The 22,823-nt window shown below is 37.3% G+C and overlaps 1 protein-coding gene across 7 annotated transcripts in view; it reads left to right on the forward strand.

The window, feature by feature from the left end:
- Positions 1–16,999, forward strand: part of MED6 (mediator complex subunit 6) — a 29,325-nt gene extending 12,326 nt beyond the window's left edge. For all 7 annotated transcript variants that reach the window (XM_004463639.4, XM_071213837.1, XM_058293183.2 and 4 more), the window contains 5 exons: positions 3,758–3,840; positions 4,149–4,257; positions 5,893–6,008; positions 11,360–11,387; positions 12,009–16,999. In XM_004463639.4, the coding sequence (XP_004463696.1) occupies positions 3,758–3,840; positions 4,149–4,257; positions 5,893–6,008; positions 11,360–11,387; positions 12,009–12,139 (467 nt within the window). In that variant the 3' untranslated portion in view covers positions 12,140–16,999. The remainder of the gene's footprint in view (positions 1–3,757; positions 3,841–4,148; positions 4,258–5,892; positions 6,009–11,359; positions 11,388–12,008) is intronic.
- The last annotated feature ends 5,824 nt before the right edge of the window (positions 17,000–22,823 follow it).

The raw sequence follows: 22,823 nt of genomic DNA on the forward strand, positions 1-22,823 counted from the left end.
AGATGAAGATTTAAGTCCAATTAAAACTGACTTTCAGGTATAAAGGACATAGCCAAACTGTTATTAACTCATATGAGCTCAAGGAATCTATCAGTATATATGAGTTCAAAGAATTTCCCTTGAAGTGTTCCTGAAGAATCTACTAGAGAACTAATGTCAGATAACCAAACCAATGAGTAGGACATGAATATAAGGACTATTAGTGAATTTAAATATATGGTTATTGTACCACTAAGATTATATGAGGGTGAAGAGGGTGAGAGTATAGTATGTAATGGCTATGTGCTTTGACAATGTAGGTATAGTACAGTAATGGAAAATATTAGAAGAATAGAGAGTGTATAGAAAAAAAATGTTTTTATTAATTACATTGATGATATTATTGTCCTGAGAGAGTTCTATATATGTGTAATTTAAAAAATGGGTAATTATCAGTTATTTTCTAATTCTTTCATTTGTTAGGCCTAAAAACCAAGACTTTTTGGGTGGAAGAAAGGTATAGAGAAGTTAAAGCTCTGTAGTTTTGAATTTTGAATTGAAAATATCTATGAATATGTAAGGTATCTTATCTTTTGCTGCACATATACAAACACATTTCTAGCTTAGTCCACTTTGGAAAAGGTCCGGAAACAGCAGCCAACCCAATAATGATTGTAGTGCTTTGAACCCGTTGATTATGTTGAAATCTATGAGTTAATGATGACGTTAAAAAAATTTGTCATCTTGAAAGCTGGTAAATAAGGGGAAGGAATCTAACATTTGTCTTGCCTGTCTTATATAAACTGTACCACAGGTAACAAAATAAGAGATGAGAAGTATCTCTTTGTTATTAGTATCCCAACCAACAAATGGAAAAAAAATGATAGAATTAGGATGTAAATATTTTGCAAACCCAGTGAATTAAAAGTTATGGGCATTAATCATCAACAGTTTTTAACATCTCAAGAGAAACAATCAGGCATGTACTTCCTGAGGTCTTGTTAAACACCACCTGTAGCCTTGCCAAAGAGGGAAAGAGTTTTTTTCAAGCTGCTGGATCTAAGTGCCAGTTTGCAGGAAATGGGACTGCGCCATGAGGATGTGGTCAACAAAATCTGGATTGTGAGAAATACATAGGTTAGATGGCCTATGTTTTTCAATAGATAAATTATAAGGAAAAGAAAAGGAGGGAGAGAATATTTAAAATTAAAAGATACTTTAAAAACTGATCAAATGGACAAGATTAAATACAATGTCTAGTGATGTACATTTGGTGATAAAACTATAAAACCATGCAAAGAAGTGATTATTACTGTGAAAATCAGGATAATGCATACTTATGGAGGAAGGAAGAGGATTGTAATTTGGTTTGGGCAGATGAAAGGGGCTCCTAACAGTTCTATTTCTTAATCTTGGTCTTGTTTTAAAGGGTGTTAGCTTTGAAATCAGCTAAGCTATATATTTGTGTTTTCTATATCTGTATTTTATCTTATAATAAAAAGGCTAACACCAGTGTTATACAAGTGAATCAAAGATGGCCCTGTGTATTGACCCTGTGTGTTGTTTATTTCTTCACAAGAACCTAGGACCATTAATCCAAAAATTCCACTGGCGCCAAATTCATACAGATCCAATTGTTTTAAAAATAGCCTAGATATGCACCTTTTAGACATTTAGAACCGACTAACTTGCATACCCTGGGAAACTGCACCATACATCTGCTAGTCATAGATAAGATAAGCCCTGTAGTTATAAGGACTGTTACCAGATCCTTGCTGTGCTGCCTGAGTGATATCACTTAGAACTGTAAAGCCCTCCTACCCCAATTACCCTTTCCCCTGGGTGTTTCCTTGTGTCACAGCCTCTTGAAGGTCTCTGCTGAGAGGGTTTGCCTTTCCCAGGTAACCTAAGCATCACCCCAATAAATATCTTGTGTGTTACTGCCATCCAGTGGTTATCTTTTTCTTGATCAGCCCCCAAATCCCTTGAATTCACTACAAACAACAAAATACAATGTAGCAGCTCTCTCTGTATTTGTTGTCTTTAAGACAAAGTGAAGAAAGCAATGTGCAGTGCAGTGCGTTGTACTATTTGTGTATAAAAATAGATTATATATGTATATGCATGGAATATCTATGGCAGGATATACAGGAAACTGGTAATAGTGTGTGCACATTCTGGGAACGGGAGCTGGGAGACGGGAGCTGGGAGACGAGACAGAGTGGGTTGAAGGCTCATATTTCCTTAAGATTTAGATATCAGTTCAGATCCTTTGTCTATTCTGCCTTGATTTCAGGTGTTTTTTTTTTTTTTAATCAAATCAATTTGTATACATTTTTGAATTAAGGACATTCTTTTTTTAAATATTTGTGACAAATATGGTTTCTTGTTGCCTTTCAATTATGTGTTTTTAAATGTATGAAAGTTCTAATTTTTAATTTAACTAATGATCCTTTCTTGAATAGGATTTCTTCCTTTTCTTTAGAGCTTAAAAATACTCTCCCATTCAGGGAAATGTTGTGTTGTATTTTTAATTTTTCCATCTAGAATATGTTCAGGTACATGGTGTAGGTAAGGTTATAAATTAACTTTTTTCAAGACAATCCATCCCTTTTCCATTGTTTGGTGTTATTTTATCATGCTTAGTTCTACCTATTTTTCTTATAATGTGAGTTAAATGAATATTAATAAAATAAGTTTTAAATTAAAATTTTACTTTTTCCTTCTGAATGCATTTCTTTCCTCTGCCAAAGGTAAAAAATCATAAGTGAGTATTTCTGAAGAAGAGAGAAAAGAACTTTGTCTTCTTTTTTTCACTTAAATGTTAGTCTCTATTACCTGTAGTTGAGGAAAAACAGCATTTTGTTTCCTGATTTTATGGTATGGTGTGGAACTTTTAATACAGTGTTTGGTAACATTGTGTGAATTCATTCTTTGGACCTTTTTAAACACACACACGTATGTATAAGTAAGTGATTCTTTGCCCACTCACACTTGTCTATTAAGGCAAAGTTGATTTGACAGTGTAAAATAAAGATACCGTCATCTAATTAACAACTCTGGAAATATAACCATTTTTTCTGTCTGTGATTTTTGACTAGTGAAGTGCGTGGTAATCCCATTGTTTTTAAAATAGACTTGATTTTTGTATAATTATATGTTTTTTTCATCATTTTGTAGGTAATCTGATGTGACAACTATTTAAAATAGCCTCCTCATCAAGAAATATGTAATTGAAGGGAAAAGACTTGTTTTGGTGTAGATAAATTTCCATATCTGTAAAATGTAAGGTAGAGTTTGATAAATGCCCTAAGGGTGATCAACAAAGTCCTCTAAGGTCTTGCTTCCCAAAGTGTGGTTGGTGGACTAGGAACATTGGCATCATTTGGGACCTTTAGAAATGCTCTATGCCTACTGAATAAGAATCTGATTTTAACAAGTTCCTCAGGTAATTAAAATTTGAGATGCATAACTTGAGGGCAGGAGTTGGCAAACTTCCTGTGAAGGACCAGAGAGTAAATACTTTAGGCTTTGTGGGCTTCACCATCTCTGTAACAACTATTCCACTAGTGCCAGAGCAGCCATAGATAATATTTAAACAAATGACCATGAGTGTGTTCCAATAAAACTTTATTCATGGAAAAATAGGCATTGTGAAATCTTGTTTTAAGTTTAGTTTCGGAGATTGTCAACTTTCAGTTGTTCTTTTTATGAAAATCTCTCGAGCAGTTTGTGTCCATAGCTGTATTTGTACACATTTTTTTTTCTCCTGTTTTAGTTATTCCACTGGCTGATTACTATATCATTGCTGGAGTGATCTATCAGGCACCAGACTTGGGATCAGTTATAAACTCCAGAGTTGTAAGTGTCTTCACATTTTTGTAAACATTAAAGACAACTTAATTGTGCTATTTTGCTTCCAAGAATCAAACAGGAACTTCCCTCCCTTTTTTAAGTTGGTATAAGATATTGACTATTAGAATTTGTTGAGCAGAGGTTACTGTGGGCCAATTCAATGCTAAAAGTATTTAGCACAATACCAGCTACATAATAATTCAGGTTTTGAAAAAATGAGAAGTTTCTCTTTTTGCATATGTAATATTTTGAGAGTACTTGGGAAATTTTGGTCATGCTAATGAGAAATTCAGAATTTGTTTTTCTTTTACAAGCTTACTGCAGTGCATGGCATTCAGTCGGCTTTTGATGAAGCTATGTCATATTGTCGATATCATCCCTCCAAAGGATATTGGTGGCACTTCAAAGATCATGAAGAACAAGGTAGGTAAGACACCTAGATCCTCCTAAAATGTCTTTTGATCTGAGTCATATTTTACTTCTCTATAGGGAGACTCTTCATGGGATGATAATATTGTTACAGCTGTGCTTCCTGAAATAATAATAGCAATCATATAGGAACAAATAATAAAGTTTAATCTGCTTGGTAATTGGTAATCTTTGTTGGGGTGATTCAAGGTTTTAAAATATTTGGAACATACAGAAGGGAAACAGTCAAGGAATGAGCAAAGATGGTATTTCCTGCTTATCTAACTGTTAAGTCATTTTGGAATCTAGGACCCTTTTTCCTTCCAATCTTCAATTAGGGGAAGATTTATGACATATGACTAGTCTGTTTTCTGGTCCTTTCAAATTATTACCTGTTTTGATGGCAGGTCCCCTAGTTTCCATGCCTGCTAATCTGTATCTATATTTTGCATTTTCTTCTTTGAAAAATAGTAATTCAGAATGAATTACGAAAAGAAGGTAGTAGTCTTTAAATAGAATTCAGACTTGTGGAGTGGTTTTTCAGACACACAGCTATGTTTATTTTTAATAGTAGCCCATAACATTTGACATAGGAAAGTTCTCCTTAGCTGAATAAAATTTATGCAGGAGTTATTGCTCTTACCCTAATGAAATGTTTATAGTAAAACTGATCTGGAACCCTTCATTTAGAGGTTGACTCTCACTATCCCTTCCTTCCAGGGCAAATCTCACATGTGATTAACTTCAGAATTTCTCTTACAGGTTCATTTCCTTCTTGTCTTCATAGACTTCCATTGTTTTGTTTGTCCTGTTTTTCTTGTGAATTACAGTCTTAATACATGAGTATGCTAACTTGAGTTTGTGGAACTTGTATTTTCCATTTGTGCCTAGTAAGTTTTGTGGAAAAAGACCATGCAATATATGTATAAATAAAAAAGGTGATTGTAGACCAGTAATCTGAATTGTGATTTAGGTAATTATGAATAACTTGTCTTAAAACTCTATCCATATACTGAAGCTGAAATATCTTTTAATAACATATGTCAGCTTTTTCAATGTTAGAATGTTAATTTCATTTCAGAGTGAGAGTTAGAATACTTTTGTTTATATGATGTGTTTTGCTTATTTGGGGAATTATCTTTGATAAAATAGAGCCACTGAAAATAATGAGATTTGGGTATGTCCATGGTAGCTAAAAGATTTGTAAATATCGGGAAACAGACTTTGGCCCAGTGGTTAGGGCGTCCGTCTACCATATGGGAGGTCCGCGGTTCAAACCCCGGGCCTCCTTGACCCGTGTGGAGCTGGCCATGCGCAGCGCTGATGCGGTCTCAAGGAGTGCTGTGCCACGCAAGGGTGTCCCCTGCGTGGGGGAGCCCCACGCGCAAGGAGTGTGCCCGTGAGGAAAGCCGCCCAGTGTGAAAAGAAAGAGCAGCCTGCCCAGGAATGGCGCCGCCCACATTTCCCGTGCCGCTGACGACAACAAAAGCGGACAAAGAAACAAGACGCAGCAAATAGACACCAAGAACAGACAACCAGGGGAGGGGGGAAATTAAAATAAATAAATAAATCTTTAAAAAAAAAAAAAAAGATTTGTAAATATAAGACACTAAACTAATTATGCAGTGTTTGGACTTCATATTTTAACAGATAAAGTCAAACCTAAAGCCAAAAGGAAAGAAGAACCTAGCTCTATTTTCCAGAGACAACGAGTGGATGCTTTACTCTTGGATCTTAGACAAAAATTTCCACCCAAATTTGTGCAGGTAATGAGAATGTGTGTGGTTAAGTTTGATTTGACACTTTTTTTCCTGACATGTTTATTCCTTTTTTTAAATTGAAAACTCTTTCAGGTGTAACCAAAAATGTTGATTTTCCTCATTTGTTAAAAAATGATCTCTAAATCAAAGGAAATATTTTAAATGATTTAATGGAAGAAATGGGTAAAGGGAATGGAATTAACACTGTTTGGTGCTTTTAAACTTAGTTCCTGATTGAATTGTCACATCAGTCCTATGAGACTATATAGATAATAATCTCATTCAGAATCTTGCTGAAAGTGTCACAGGTGATGTCAAATCTAAAATCTAAAACTCATGCTGTTTTTATTGTACTTGCTATCTTCTAGTTTTATGTAGTGGATATATAAGCTCCTTATATGATAAAATAATTACAACTTTTGTAACTAAAAAGAATAAAACATTTGAAGTAGAAGAGTTGGCATGATAAACAGAAGGATGGATTAATAATAAATAGAGTAACATCATATAGGTATTTAAGTTATGTGAATTCCACTGTATGCTTTGGGGGGTTACAACAGCAATAACAAATCCAACTGCCACTTTTTAAAATGAGCTTTTGAACTAAAGTAGTTAAGATGTTGAATATGTGAATATGCTATTCTTGTGTTACTTTCAGGTCTTACAGACTTGTTCAGGTTTGTGTACATACAAGATCATATGTACTATTTTTTTTTATGTGCTACTTAAGTGGTTTTTAAGGATAATTTTAGTTTAAATGAGATATTTTACATCCCACGATGACTTTACAACCGGCCTTCCCTTCCTGATTCCACTGTAGTGAGAGATAATGTACTTTTGGAATGGCCATGTGCTGGTGACAGGAGCAGAGTTGGCACTCAAGACAAGAAGGCCAAGTTAGAGAACTCTCATGAATTGCACCTGAAGACTGAATAGTGTCTGTTGACACTATTGAAGGAATAAGTGAATAAATTAAAACTTTGTGTAGAATGGTTAGTATAACATTGCAGAGTGTAAGAGGTTAGGTATGGTTGACATTCATTTGTTGAATGCATACTATATACTAGGTAAGCTGGGGCAACAATGTCCAGTATAGCGGCACATGTGACACATGTGACACCTGAGCATTTGGAACACAGGTAGTCCAAATTGAGCTGTGATGTAAATGTAAAATAAACACTGAATTACAAAGTCTTATAAAAAATATAATCTCATTAATATTTTTAATATTGATTACGTGTTGAAATTATATTTTAGATATCCTTGATTAAATAAAATATAAAAAAATTAATTTGATGTCTTTTTAAAATGTGACTACTAGAAAATTGAAAATTACAAATGTAACTTGCATATGTGGCACATATTAGATTTCTTTTGAACAGTGCTGATCAAGACAATGGAAATAGAACATACAAAACCAGAAACGTGAAAGAGAATGAGTGAACATATGTATTCAGAAACTAGAAAATCCTTTGAGGATTTACTCTATAATGGAAGATGAAATTGGAAAAATGAAAAGGATTTTGTTTGCTGTGCAAAGGAGTTGGTGTAATCTGATAGGCCTTTTTAAAAAAACTCGTAACCTATTACCACTCTATAAACAGGCTTCCAGTCACATTCAGAGTTACTTAAAAATACTGAAACTAACTTTCTGTCACTAACGTCAAACCAAAGCAGTGATAATTTTATTATATTTTTTCCAAACACTTACTTGAAGTATACTGAAAAATCCTCTAGCTCATCTTTCAGACCTTATCACTAACTAGCCTAGAATTATTCCTGATGGCAGTGGGAAGCCATTGAATGTTTAATGGTGAGTAATTAAGTCAGTCAGGAAGATAACTGATAATCTTGAGGTACTTAGGAAAATGTAAAGTTTGGAGTCAGGAAATTTAGATTGTGTATAACATGAATTAATTCTGTGGTCATAAGAGAGAGGAGAACAGAGTGAAGAGATTTCAGAACTAGGATTGTTTAAATTCGATGGTTGAATTTGGAGAGATTGGTATTAAAGATGACTGAGGTTTCAGGGCTAGAAAAAGACTAAGTATTGATGTTGTTTAAACAAGATTCAAAATATAGAACAAGAAACAAATTTTCATTGAAATATCATTGTTAGGGTTTCTGTTGTCATTGACCAACCTTCTAAACATTTAGCTGTTTATTGCTATTTTTGGGTTCTGAGATAACTCCAGCTGAATGCCTTATCCTTTTGTCTGGCTAGGGGTCCAGTCTTGGATCCTATGTGGTTTCTTATCCTGGTGAGCTAGACTCGACATTATAGAAAGCTCAAAGACTCTCTAACTCTAAAAAACAACCACCTTTTTATATTATGGAAACTTATGGGAAATTTAAAACACAAAAGTAGAGAAAATGATTAAAAAATGAATCCCCACGTACCCATTTGTCTGCTTCAGCAATTATCAAACATGGCCAGTCTTGTTTTATCTATTCTTCTCCTACTTCCTCTCAATTATTTTGAAGCAGAGTGCCAATTTCATACCATTTCAATGATTTTTTTAATGTTTTCTTTTAAAGATTTGGTTATAGTCACACTTAAGTTGTCATTTCCATCATTTTTTTAATCCATCCAGGAGACAAAAGTCAATACCCAAGGAGAGAATATATCCAACATTGTTTAACAGAACTAGGAGAAAAGTGGCTTTCTTCAGAATTATTGATAATCCTTTTGCTCTGCCTACTAAAAACTTTACTCCATAGACCTAGGGAAGGAAATAGATCTCTTGGTGTACTTGAAGTCTTCCAGAACCACTCTTCACTGACGTGAGCTCCTATTTACCCATTGTGTCTCCCAGAATGACTTGTAGCTCAGGACTTACTCCTTCTTATCCGTCTTATTTAACAGTTGGCTTTCTGTTGCCTAGGGATGTTGTTCCTATAGTAGGGTGTACAGGAGAATATTGAAGTCTTGTCTGCTTCTTTGAGCTCCTTTTTTTTTTAAGATTTATTTTTTATTTATTTCTCTCCCCTCCCCCAGTTGTCTGCTCTCTCTGTCCATTTGCTGTGTGTTCTTCTGTGCCCGCTTCTATCCTTATCATCAGCACTGGGAATCTGTATTTCTTTTTATTCATTGCATTATCTTGTTGTGACAGCTCTCCATGTGTGCGGCGCCATTCTTGGGCAGGCTGCACTTTCTTTCGCGCTGGGCGGCTCTCCTTATGGGGCACACTCCTTGCGCGTGGGGCTCCTCTACACAGGGGACACCCCTGCGTGGCACAGCACTCCTTGCGTGCATCAGCACTGTGCATGGGCCAGCTGCACACGGGTCAAGGAGGTCTGGGGTCTGAACCTCCCCTCCCCTCCCTTCCCCTCCCCTCCCCTCCCCTCCCCTCCCCATTTCATTTATTTACCTGTCTGTCTACCTATCTATCTAACTTAGTTTATTTATTTATTCATTCATTCATTTCCCTCCTCATTGTTTTGCACTTGCTGTCTGCCCTCTGTGTCTGTTCGTTGTGTGCCTGTCTTCTTTTTAGGAGGCACTGGGAACTGAACCTGGGACCTCCCATGTGGGAGGGAGGTGCCCAGTCGCTTGAACCACCTCTGCTCCCTGCTTGTAGTGTCTCTCATCATGTTTCCTTATTTTGTCTCTTTGTTGCGCCAGTTTGTATCTGCTTGTTGCGTCTGCTCTCTGTCTTGCTCGTCTTCTTTAGGAGGCCCTGGGAACTGAACCCGGGACCTCCCATGTGGTAGGTGGGCCCCAATTGCTTGAGCCACATCCACTTCTGAGGCCTTTCTAAAGATAGTAGCCTTATGGAAGTGGACTTGGACCAATGGATTGGGCATCCACCTACCACATGGGAGGTCCGCGGTTCAAACCCTGGGCCTTCTTGACCCGTGTGGAGCTGGCCCATGCGCAGCGCTGATGCATGCAAGGAGTGCCCTGCCACACGGGTGTCCCCTGTGTAGGGAAGCCCCACGCGCAAAGAGTGCGCCCCGTAAGGAGAGCCGCCCAGCATGAAAGAAAGTGCAGCCTGCCCAGGAATGGCACTGCACACATGGAGAGCTGATGCAGCAAGATGAAGCAACAAAAAGAAACACAGATTCCCGTGCTGCTGATAGTGTAAAAGCGGTCACAGAAAAACACAGCGAATGGACACAGGGAGCAGACAGTGGGGTGGGGGGGGGAGTGGGGGGGGAAGTGAAGAGAAATAAATTAAAAAAAAAAAAAGATAATAGCCTCAGACCTTTTACATAGAGGGCTGCACAGTGGCTAATATGAGCTCAGTTTTTATCTTAGTAAGTGTAGGGGTCCCAGGATTTGCAGTTGGAATAGTCTAGTAAGCAGTTGGCAGCATGAATCTGGAATATATGTGATCAGAATATCTTGTTTTCTTTGGTCATGTAAGTAGGTTTTGCTATAGCTTAGGGAGAGTGTAAATTCAGGAAAAATTCAGAAAACAAATGGAGGCATTAACTTTATTATTTTTTCTAATATCTATTATTTATTTTTAAAAGATAGGTTACATAAAATGTTGCATAGAAAAAGATAAGGGATTCCCATAGGCATTAACTTTAGAAATAAATAAATCCCTTTTTTAAATTCTGAGATAACAGGAAAAAATATAAAGGTATAATTTTGAAGATAGGAGGGAAGTTGGTGGCATTGGCATCCTATTTTTATTTATTTTTTGAACGCAGGAGGAAGGGTCATCTGAGAGTGTGAGGTAGACTGTGAACCTTGAAGAGAAAGAGGTTGTTTCAGAATACTTAACTTGGATATGGGAAAAGGAAGATGACTAGGCCCAACCAAGTAAAAGAATTGCTGTACAGAATAGAGGACCTGACCTTGTTCGTCACCCTCAGTTCCCCCATCATTTTTTCCTGCAGTTTGATTTTTAATAGTACAATCACCAGAAGCCCATGTTCATAAGAAAATACCCTTTTCCCCGTCCTTATTTCCCATGTGGTTCACTAGCCTGCCAACTTTAAAAGTCAGAGAATTCATCCAAACCTTTGTTTCCCTTTTTTCTAGCTTATATCCTCTAAATAAATTTGCTTCTGGAGTCTCGAAAGGCTCTGCTTTTCTCTCCTGTTGTATTCTATTTAACTACTTTTTGTAAAGCATTGTGGCCTGGGTACAGAGGCAAAGGACTTTCTAGATGTTAAAAGGTTTTCATGATTATTTTGTATTTTAGCTTTTTGTCTTTTCTGAAACAGGAAATTAATTAGAAAGTGATAGGTTTACTTTTTTTGGTACATAAATAGTATGGTTCCTCTTCACGAAGTCACTTAAATATAATTTGAATGAAGGTGTAATTTTAATAAGAATTGTGAAATCAAGAAGAAAACTTTGCTAACCTGTCTTTTTTTTTTTTTTTTTTTTTAACTAATAGCAAAAGTCTGGAGAAAAGCCTGTCCCAGGTATGGTTTATCTGATGTCCTTATTAAACTTGAAATAAGACAAACTGCCTGTGTAACTCAGTAACAGCTGCAGACTGTGAGATGAGCTATGGTCATTTTGTCCCCGTAGACTCTCTCATTGTAGTTTGTCTCCTAACTTTTGAGATCTGCAGAATTGCCAAAAAGTGTGCTTTTGGGGTAGTGATATTGGTATTTAAGACATGAACTGAGGAAGAGTAGGTATTAAGCAAAGGTGGAGAAGCTGAGGTGACTTGAAGTTGTTTTTAGTTCAAATTAAATCAATGTAAAAAGTTGTCTTTTTTTTTCATTGAAAGCAGGTATTTGACTATCCACTGAGCTGAGACAGAATTATTGTACATTTTGTTTATACTTAATATCTTATTTAAATGCCATGTGTCTTTGTCCATTATCGCACATTTCCTTGTGTATTCAGTTTTACAGGTTTGTAAATGGGTTTATAAATATATCTGCCTGATGAAACAATTTAATTTAGAACTTGAGATTAGTAATTAAAAATTAATTTACAAGAGTTTGAACCATTCATATTAACTTTTGTTTCAATTTATTTTCACCTCTCCACTTTCATCCCTCTCCAAAAAAAAATCTGCTTTTGGTACCTAGTGGATCAGACAAAGAAAGAGTCAGAACCTGTACCAGATGCTGTAAAATCTGAGGAGAAGGAGACCACAAAGAATGTTCAACAGATAGTGAGCACTAAAGGCCCCCCTGAGAAACGGATGAGACTCCAGTGAGTGATGGACAAGACTCCTTTTTCCGTTATAAAATAATATAACTTATTTCTGTGGCAGGCTCTTGAACTTTAAAATACTTTGTCACAGTCCTTTCCTTTGTATGGAATGTGCTGTTCTTAAAGAAAGGGTGTTATTCCATCATGTTTTCTCCATGAACTTGTCTTATGTATCTTTTGTTAAAAATGGAAAAAACACATGTCCATCAATAGATGAATGAATAAACAAAATGTATAGACATGCAATGGAATATTATTCAGCTGTAAAAAGGATAGAAATTCTGATACATGCTACTACATGGATAAACCTTGAAGGTATGTTATATTAACTAAAATAGACACAAGAGGACAGATATTGTGTTGTTCCACTTATATGTGAAATATCAGAATTTGCACATTCACAGAGGAAACAGTAGAAATTACCAGGAACAGGAGGAAGTGGGTGTGTTAGTTTTCTAGACTGCTTACAGTAAATACCAGTTTTACTACATTACCATGCATCCCTAAATAAATCGTTCAGCTTGAACAGTGGGAATTTATTGACTTACAGTTTTGAGGCTGAGGAAATATCCAAGTTAAGGCATCATCAAGGCCATACTTTCTTCCCAAAGACTGGCTGCCAGCGATCCTTAGTTCCTTGCCACATGGTCAGGCACATGGTGGCATCTGCTGGTCTCTCCCTTCTTTTCTGAGTTTTGTTGATTTCAGCTTCTTGCTTTTTTTCTCCTTTCTCTCTGTATTCATTCTGTTTATAAAGGACTCCAGTAACAGGATTAAGACCCATCCTAAATGAGGTGGGTCACACTTTAGCTGAAGTGGTCTCATCAAAAGGTCCTACTTAAGAATGGGTTTTCAATAGGTTAATGCATAATGAATATAGGGTTTCTGTTTGCAAAGTTTGTTAATGGATGGTGGTGATGGTAGCACAACATATGAGTATAATTAATGCCACTGAATCAAATGCTTGGGAGAAGATGAGATGGGAAATTTTATTTAATATATATATTATCACAATTAAAATTTTAAAAAGTGAGACTAAGACAATGACAGTTAAATGCAGTACATGGTCATGGACTGGAACTAGTAATGGAGGAGAAAATGCTCTAAAGGACATTATTGGGACAACTGAAAAAACATGGACTATGTGCTTTGTATCAGTGTTAAATTTGTAAACTTGATAGCTGTACTTAAGGTGGTTACATAAGTTAGAGTCTTTGTTCTTAAGAGATGTACATGGAAGTGTTAAGTGTTAGAAAAGCATGATGCATGCAACCTACTCTCAAATGTTTAAAAAGATAGATACAACAAATATGGCAAAATGCTAATAGTTGGTAAATTTGGACGTTTGGGTGGGGAATGTGTTGGAGTTCTATATATCATTACTTTATTTTGCAATTTTCCTGTAAGTTTGAAGTTATTTCAAAAAAAAGGTAAAAACAAAGAACTCATGAGTCCTCAGTGATGTAAGTAAATAAAAAGGCAAGAAGAGGGAAGCGGATATGGCTCAAGTGATTGGGCTTCTGCCTACCATATGGGAGGACCCAGGTTCGATCTCTGGGGCCTCCTGGTAAAAAGGATGCCTATGTGGTGAGCCAGTGCCCGCGCAAGTGAGTCATGCAGCAAGATGACACGACGAGAGATGAAGGGGAGAGTCAATGCGACGTGCAACAGAAACCAGGAACTGAGGTGGCATAAGTGACAGGGAACCTCTGTTCACGTCAAAGGTCCTGCAGGATCGAGTCCTGGTGAATCCTAGAAGAGAAAAATGAAAAGAGAAAACAGAGAGAAATAGATAAAGAAGATCACACAGTGAATGGACACAGATAGCAAAAACAGCAGGGTGGTGGGGAGGGGAAGGGGAAAAAAGTTTACAGTTCAGTGGTTTAAAAAAAAAAGGCAAAAAGAGAAAGTTCTTATAACAAAGTCAACTAATAAACACAGAAGGAATGACGGAATTTAAAAAAATCACCGTTTAGCATCTGTGGCAGTTTGATATTTATGAATTCCAAAAAGAGATACAGATTATGTTTGTAAACTGGTCTGTTCTTCTGGGGGTGATAACCCTTTGATTGTATTAGATTCAGCTGAGACGTCTGATTAAATTACATTGCGATTAGAGTGCAACTCGGTGTTGTCTCAGTTCCCTTGGTGGGCTGATAAAACAGACTCTCACGTAGAAGTAGACACAGAGAGCAGATACACAGAAGATCCTCCAGCCTTGGGAAGAGAGATGAGCCTAATAGTTTACAGCTGACTTTGTGAAGAAACCAGAGCAGCTGAGCCCAGAAAAAAGTCCAGAAGAAGAGAGATGAACCCTATGCCAGCCTACAGCAGAGATCGGAAGTAGTAGGAGGCCTTAAGAGGAAAGAGGAAGGCTGAACCCTCACAGACATCGCCTGCCATTTTGCTTCATGTGGCAACAAACTTTGGGTGATGAAGTACCTCTTTGGTACCTTGAGTTGGAGTCTTTAGGTCCTGGTAACTGTAAGCTTCTACCCCAAATAAATACCCTTTATAAAAGTTGACAGATTTCTGGTACTTTGCTTTAGCATCCCTTTGGTTGACTAATATGGCATCCATCATAGTAATAAATGATCCAGGCAAGAATTACCAATAGCTACTAACTATTTACAGATCTTCAAAATATCTTTTCTTCTCTCTTCCATATTTCAAACTCCCTTCTCCACTGATGAGAATTCTGGCTACCATTACCCACAATGTATTTACTTATTTGCTTAATCCTAAAATACATAAAAAGTAGTTTTGGAATTGCTTAGCTGCACCTCTGCAAAAAAGGAAGCCTCAACTAGAGGTCAGTACTTGACTAGAATTTTTACCTTTTCCGCCTGAGGTCATATAGTTCAGATGCTGTATTAAAAAATTTTTTTAATTTCCCCCTTCAGTGTGGTTATGTAACTCATTTATTAGATGGTTGAGTTCATTTGTTTCTGTTTTGAGATTCATTTTTCATTCTTTCTGTTTTTTGTTTTGTTTTTGAGTGTGTGAAATGTTAACATGGTTCTAAATGCCAAAACTATCCAAAAAGGGCTTAGAGAATATCATACCCTTTCTCTCCCCTGCCCCTTCCCATTTCTCTCCTTTTTGTCCTATTTCTACCCACTTACTCAAGGTAATCAATCTAATTAGTTACTAGTTTACCTTTCCCATATTTTTTTTTTTGTGCAAAAGATAGAGACACTTTCTTCCCCTCAAGCAGAAGGCAACATAATCTATAAGGTCTTTTGTACTATGCTTATTTTTCACCTATTTAAGTATGAACATTTGACATGTAAAGATACCAATTCTTTGTCCTACTTGCTGCAAGTAGTTTCTCAACTTGTTTTTTTCTTGTTTTCTAGCAAAGCTCCTTTCAACCCCATTTTTGTAAAATATCCCTAGAAATTATACAAAATAGTGGAGTACAGCTCATTATCACAAAGTGATAATTATTACATGAATTATTCATATAGGTTACCGTGCAGGTGAAGAAATAGATATATTGCCAGCACTCCAGAGGCTCCTTTGTGCCCATTCCTAATCACAGCACTTGTCTTTCCCATTGAGGTCACCCCTACCTCAGTTATGGGTAATAACTTTCTTGTTTTCTTTACAATTTTACCCTATTACCATGCATCTCTAAATAAATGTTTAGTTTTGCTTGCCTATTTTTTTAAGCTTAATATAAATAGGATTGTTGTGTGCATTTCATATTGGTTTATTTCGTTCAATATTAAATTTCTGAGGTTCATCCAAGTTCTTTCATGTAGCTGTGGTTCTTTTATTTTCGTTTCTGTGCAGAATTCCATGGCATAAATTATTACAACTTCTAAATTTTGTCCTAATGGTGATGGGTGTTTGGATTGTTTATAGTTTTTGACTATTATGAATAATTGTGAATATTCTTGTACATGCCTTTTGGTGTACTGAGCCTGTGTTATTTGTAGACTCAAATCCTGCATTGTAAGTAGGCATTTATTCAACTCTAGCATATAATGTTTAAATGCTTTCCCAAATGGTTGTACCAATTTGTACTTCCATCAGCAGTTGTATGAAAGTTCCAGCTGTTGCACATCTTCAATGACTCTTAAATAAAAATTAGGAATTCTGCTGGGTGTATAGTGGTATTTATTGAGCATGCCATTTGTGTTTTCCTGATGATGATGTTGCACATCTTTTCAGCTGATTATTGACTCTTTGCATATTCATTTTTTGAAATGTGTTCAAGTCTTTTATACACTATTCTTTTGGGTTGTCTTATAGAATTATAAGAATTTATTTCTTTGAATGAGGAGTCCTTTGTCAGTTATTTTCCAATGTCACTAACTACAAGCTTTATTATTTTACATTTTACATTCTTGATTCCAGTCCATTTGTTTGGGATTGATTCTGTAGATCATTTGGGAAAACGTGACATCTTAATAACATTGAATATTCTAAACCATGAACATGGCATACTTCCCCATTTATTTAGGTTTCCTTTAGTTTTTAGTAGCAAAGTTCTAAATTTTCAGAGTTCATTTCTGGCACATATTTGTTAAATTTATCCCTAAGCATATCATGTGTTTTGATGCTATTGTAAAAGGTGCTTAAAATCTTAATTTCCATTTGTTTGACATCAGTATTTGGAAATGCAGTTGTTTTTTGTATAATTGACCATGTATCCTGTTACTTTAATAAATTCACTTGTTCTGGGAGCTTTTTTGTACATTCCTTAGGATTTTCTACATCCATGATTATGTCATCTTTAAACAAAAAGAGTTTTACTTCCTTCTTATTCTGTATACTATTTATTATTCTTTATTCTTGCCTTATTGTACTGGCTGGGATCTCTAATACCATACTGAATAAAAGTGGTGAGAACCAACATCCTTGTCCTGTTCTTGGTCATAGGGGGAATGCATTCAGTCTTTCAGAATTAAGTTTGAAGTTAGGCTGTAATTGTAGATTTCCTTTATCAGATTAAGGAGATTCTCTTTTATTCCTAGTTCTTTGAGAGTTTTTATCTTGAATTGGTGCTGAATTTTGTCATCTACCATTTCTGCCTTTATTGAGGTATTCAGATGGTTTTTCTTTTTCATTTTGTTAATGTGCTGTGGTAGACAGAACATAGGCCCCCCAAAGATGTCCACATCCTTATCTCTGGAACCTGTGAATATGTTATCTTAAATGGCAAAAGGGACTTTTATAGATATGATTAAGGATCTTAAAATAGGAAGGATATCTTGAATTATCTGAGTGGGCCTGATGTAATCACAGTGGTCCTTATAAAGCAGAGGCAGGAAGGTCAGAGTCAGAAGAGGATATATGACAACTGAAGCAGAGGTTGGAGTGATGTTAGGATGGGGCCATAAGCCAAGGAATGCAGGTGGCTTTTAGAAGCTGGAAAAGGCAAGGAAATAGATTCTCTCCTAGAGGGTCTAAAAGGAATGGAGCCCTGCTGATACCTTGATTTTATGACTTCTGACCCCCTTAAATGTGCTTACAACTTTGAGTTGTTTTAAACCACTAAGCCTGGAAATTCATTATAGCAGCAATAGGAAACTTATTACATATGGTGAATTACATTGATTGATTTTTAGATGGTAAGTCAATCCTATATTCCTGGGATAAACCCCACCTGGTTATGCTGTATTATCATCATCTTCTTTTTTAATCTATTGATTTATTTAAAATTTAGTTAAGGATTTTTGCATCTATGCTCATTAGGAATATTATTCTGTGACTTACTTTCTTATAATATATTTGAGTAGTTTTAGTATCATGGTAATACTGGCCTCATAAATAAGAAGGCAAGTTTCTTTGTTTTCCCCTTCTCTTTTCTAGAAGAGTTTGTGTGGAATTGGTATTATTTCTTCCTTAAATTTTCGATAGAATTCAATTGTGAAGCCATCTGAATTTTGGAGTTTTTGTGTTTTGTTTTTTTTTTTTTTAATTTTTTTATTTTTTATTGACTTTGTAATAATATTACATTAAAAATATATATGTGAGGTCCCATTCAACCCCCCCCCCACCCCCCCTCTCCCCCCCCCCCCCCAACAACACTCGTTCCCATCATCATGACACATCCATTGGATTTGGTAAGTACATCTTTGGGCACCTCTGCACCTCATATACATTGGTTCACATCATGGCCCATACTCTCCTCTATTCCATCATGTAGGCCCTGTGAGGATTTACAATGTCCGGTGATTACCTCTGAAGCACCATCCAGGGCAGCTCCATGTCCCGAAGACGCCTCCACCTCTCATCTCTTCCTGCCTTTCCCCATACCCTTTGTCCATTATGTCCACTTTTCCCAGTCCAATGCCACCTCTTCTATGTGGACACTGGATTGGTTGTGTCCATTGCACCTTTATGTCAAGAGGAGGCTCAGATTCCACCTGGATGCTGGATGCAATCCTCCCATTTTCAGTTGTAATCACTCTAGGCTCCATGGTGTGGTGGTTGTCCTTCTTCACCTCCATCTTAGCTGAGTGTGGTAAGTCCAATAAATCAGATTGTAGGTGCTGGAGTCTGTTGAGGCTCAGGATCTGGCTATCACATTGTCAGTCCAGAGATTCAAATCCCCTAAATATATCTTAAACCCCAACATTAACTGCACCTCCAGCACATTAGCATGAAAGTCTTATGAAGGGAGATCCCATCTGAGTCCAGATTCATCACACATAAACACCATTTCCAAAGAGGGGCCATCTGCCCTGGTAGTTAACCCCATCGGCCATGACCATAACTCCCATGGGTCTCTTTAGCCCTCAAAGGAACCAATATCTGGGGGTTGTATCTGCTTTATCTGTCTCTCTGACTCTGCTCAGTTGTGCATGAGGGCAAACCTTCTGCCAGCCTCCAGACTCTTTTTTAGAAACTCGTAGCCATATAAACTCATTTCTCCTTTCCATTTCCCCCTTACTTTAGGTCAAACAGCATTTTAAAGTCATGGTATTTTATGTAGACATGGATATTCTGCTGATCCGCATTGAACCTTCCGTATAAGGTCATTTTCCAGTTGCATCATCAGTTGGTAGTTGATAGTGGTCCCTCGTTGCCAGGGAGGCTCATCCCCGGGTGTCATGTCCCACGCTGGGGGGAAGGCATTGCATTTACATGCTGAGTTTGGCTTCGAGACTGGCCACATTTGAGTAACATGAAGGCTGACAGAAGGAAATTCCCAGGCACAAAGTTGCTCTAGGCCTTGTTCTTATTTTGGGTTTATCAGCTCACAAGCATAGTCATTAGTATCAGGGGCTCACTGTTGAACCCTCACTCCCTCCCGGTCCCCACCACTGTACCTGGGAGACTGTCGCTGCTCCCCTAGGGACCACGACAGAGCACCACTGGCCAGGAACCCAGTACCCCCCCTACTGTGGTTTTTAATTGTTGCCACTATGAGTATATCCAAACATTACCATGCACCCTGGACATATGTTCTGTACAGCTCCCTGTCAGTCATATATCACCTGTCATTGGTATCCCATACCAGTATCCCTCCATTGCCATTGTTGAAACACTCTGTGATCCAGAACTCCCCGAAATTTGAAGCCCAATATAATGTCATGGTCCCTTACTAGGGAATGGCATATAGCGATGAGTTTAAAGGATAGATAAAGAACTTGGATAAAGTTAGATAAAGAACTTAGATAAAGAATGTTGACTTGAAAAAATTCCACATCCTATTTTTTTCTTTCCCCCCCCCCCCCCTAATTATTCAGCTTTTCTTCACAGGAGTCCTAGACCACAGCAATGTATATATATAATATACAGCACTCCCACACATCCACCAGAAAACCTTTTCCCTTCCACAGTGATACTCTTACGCCCTATTCATATCATATTTACTTAAAGTGATGTACAGAGTCTGAGACATTAGCTTTCTAACAAGGTGACATCTGTGTTTACATTATGGTGCATACTTTAGGATACACAGTTCTTTACATTTTTAGTTATCCTATGTTTTACATTATGGTTTACATGATCAGTCTGTCATCTCCTATATGTTATGGTGTAATATTACATGTTTTATATCCATCCTTGTGTACTCTCAAGAAACTCCTCTCTTACCCCCCATTTACTTTGGTTCCACACATTTAACGTCCATTTTCCCTTCCACCTTGGTGCCCTCAGTGATAGCCAACCTCCGTTTCCTGAGGAGCCACTTCCAGAGATAGATGGAATAGTGTTCAGGGCCTAACTTGCTCAACTGCCCCAATGCCCTGGGAGCCACCCTTTCTCTCGAGGGATACAGTTCCCTCTATTGGATGGCATTAGTCCTCCCCAGGATGTGGGTCCACCCCCACTCTCACTACTTGGGTTTCTACCCCATGGTGTCACCCACTCTGGCAGAATGAGCATTTAGACATTCCCCAGGAGCCCGTCCTGCATCAGACCCTCCCCTCCGAGCATTCTAAACAGGTAACCCTCTTTATTATATTTTGATATGATTTTCTCGGCATTTTACTCTCCACCAACACCTGACCCTCTCCTGGTTCGTATGCTACCCCTCCCTCCCCCCACTTTTGGGCAACGTTACCCACCCGTCCCTCCTCAGCCACCCTCAAACCCGCAAAGCCCCAAGCAAAGGCAACCCCTTGCCCCCCTTTTATCTCTTCTTTGTGTTCATACTTACCACCATCTCGTTTTAAATTCCACCCCTGCAGACATCGGCTCATATCCTTCCTCCACCCTCCGATTTCCTGCAAGCCTATCGTTCAGTCTCTTGCTATCTAGGGCAGCTTGTTTATTTCATATCATTGAGGTCATGTAGTATTTGTCCTTCAATGTCTGGGTTGCTTCACTCAACATAAGGTTCTCAAGATTCATCCATGTTATCACATGTGTTTGTAGTGTGTTTGTTCTTACAGCCGAGTAGTATTCCATTGTGTGTATATACCACATTTTATTGATCCACTCGTGTGTTGATGGGCATTTGGGTTGATTCCAACTTTTGGCAATAGTGAACAATGCTGCTATGAACATTGGTGTACATATATTGGTTTGTGTTCTTGTTTTCAGTTCTGCTGGGTATATTCCCAGCAGTGGTATTGCTGGGTCATATGGCAAATCTATGGCTAGTTCTTTGAGAAACTGCCATACTGTTCTCCAGAATGGTTGGATCCTTCTGCATTCCCACCAGCAGTGGATGAGTGTTCCCCTTCCTTCACATCCTCTCCAGCACTTGTATTATTCTGTTTTTTTCATAGCTGCCAATCTTATGGGTGTAAGATGGTATCTCATTGTGGTTTTGATTTGCATTTCCCTGATAGCTAGAGATTTGGAACATTTTTTCATGTGCTTTCTTGCCATTTGTATTTCTTCTTCGGAGAAGTGTCTGTTTAAGTCTTTTTCCCATTTTTTAAATGGATTGTTTATCTTTTTATTTTCAAGATGTAGGAGTTCTTTATATATGCAAGTTATAAGTTTCTTATCAGATATATGATTGCCAAATATTTTCTCCCACTGTGTGGGCTCCCTTTTTACTTTCTTGACAAACTCCTTTGAGGTGCAGAAGGCTTTAATTTTGAGGAAGTCCCATTTATCTATTAGTTCTTTTGCTGCTCGTGCTTTTGGTGAGATATTCATAAATCCATTACCTATTACAAGGTCCTGTAGATGTTTCCCTACACTGCTTTCTAAGGTTTTTATGGTCTTGGCTCTTATATTTAGGTCTTTGATCCATCTTGAGTTGATCTTTGTATAAGGTGTGAGATGGTAATCCTCTTTCATTCTTCTACATATGGCTATCCAGTTCTCCAGACACCATTTGTTGAATAGGCCACTCTCTCCCAGTTGAGAGGGTTTGGTGGCTTTATCGAATATTATGTGGTTGTATATGTGAGGTTCTATATCAGAGCTTTCAATTCGATTCCATTGGTCTATATGTCTCTCCTTATGCCAATACCATGCTGTTTTCACCACCGTAGCTTTATAGTATGTTTTGAAGTCAGGTAGTGTGATTCCTCCAATTTCGTTTTTCTTTTTCAGTATGTCTTTGGCTATTCAGGGTCTCTTTCCTTTCCAAATAAATTTCATAGTTAGTTTTTCTAGTTCCTTAAAGAAGGCTGCATTGATTTTTATTGGGATTGCATTGAATGTGTAGATCAATTTTGGTAGGATAGACATCTTAATAATGTTCAGTCTTCCTATCCATGAACAAGGAATAGTCTTCCATTTATTTAGGTCTTCTTTGATTTCCTTGAACAATCTTGTATAGTTCTCAGTGTATAAGTTCTTTACCTCTTTAGTTAAATTTATTCCTAAGTATTTGATTTTTTTATTTACTATTGTGAATGGTATTTGTTTCTTGATTTCCTCCTGATCTTGCTCATTATTGGTGTACAGAAATGCTACTGATTTTTGCGCATTGATCTTATAACCTGCGACTTTACTAAACTCATTTATGAGTTCTAGAATCTTCATTGTAGATCTCTCAGGGTTTTCTATGTATAGGATCATGTCATCTGCAAATAATGAAATTTTGACTTCTTCCTTTCCAATTTGAATGCCTTTTATTTCTGGTTCTTGCCTCAGTGCTCGAGCAAGTACTTCTAAGACAATGTTAAATAGGAGCGGCGACAGTGGGCATCCTTGTCTTGTTCCTGAGTTTAGAGGGAAGGAGTCTAGGATTTCTCCATTGTAAACAATATTGGCTTTAGGTTTTTCATATATACTCTTTATCATGTTCAAAAAATTTCCTT

Source organism: Dasypus novemcinctus, chromosome 3 (genome assembly GCF_030445035.2).
Source record: "Dasypus novemcinctus isolate mDasNov1 chromosome 3, mDasNov1.1.hap2, whole genome shotgun sequence".
NCBI classification, from domain to species: Eukaryota; Metazoa; Chordata; class Mammalia; order Cingulata; family Dasypodidae; genus Dasypus; species Dasypus novemcinctus.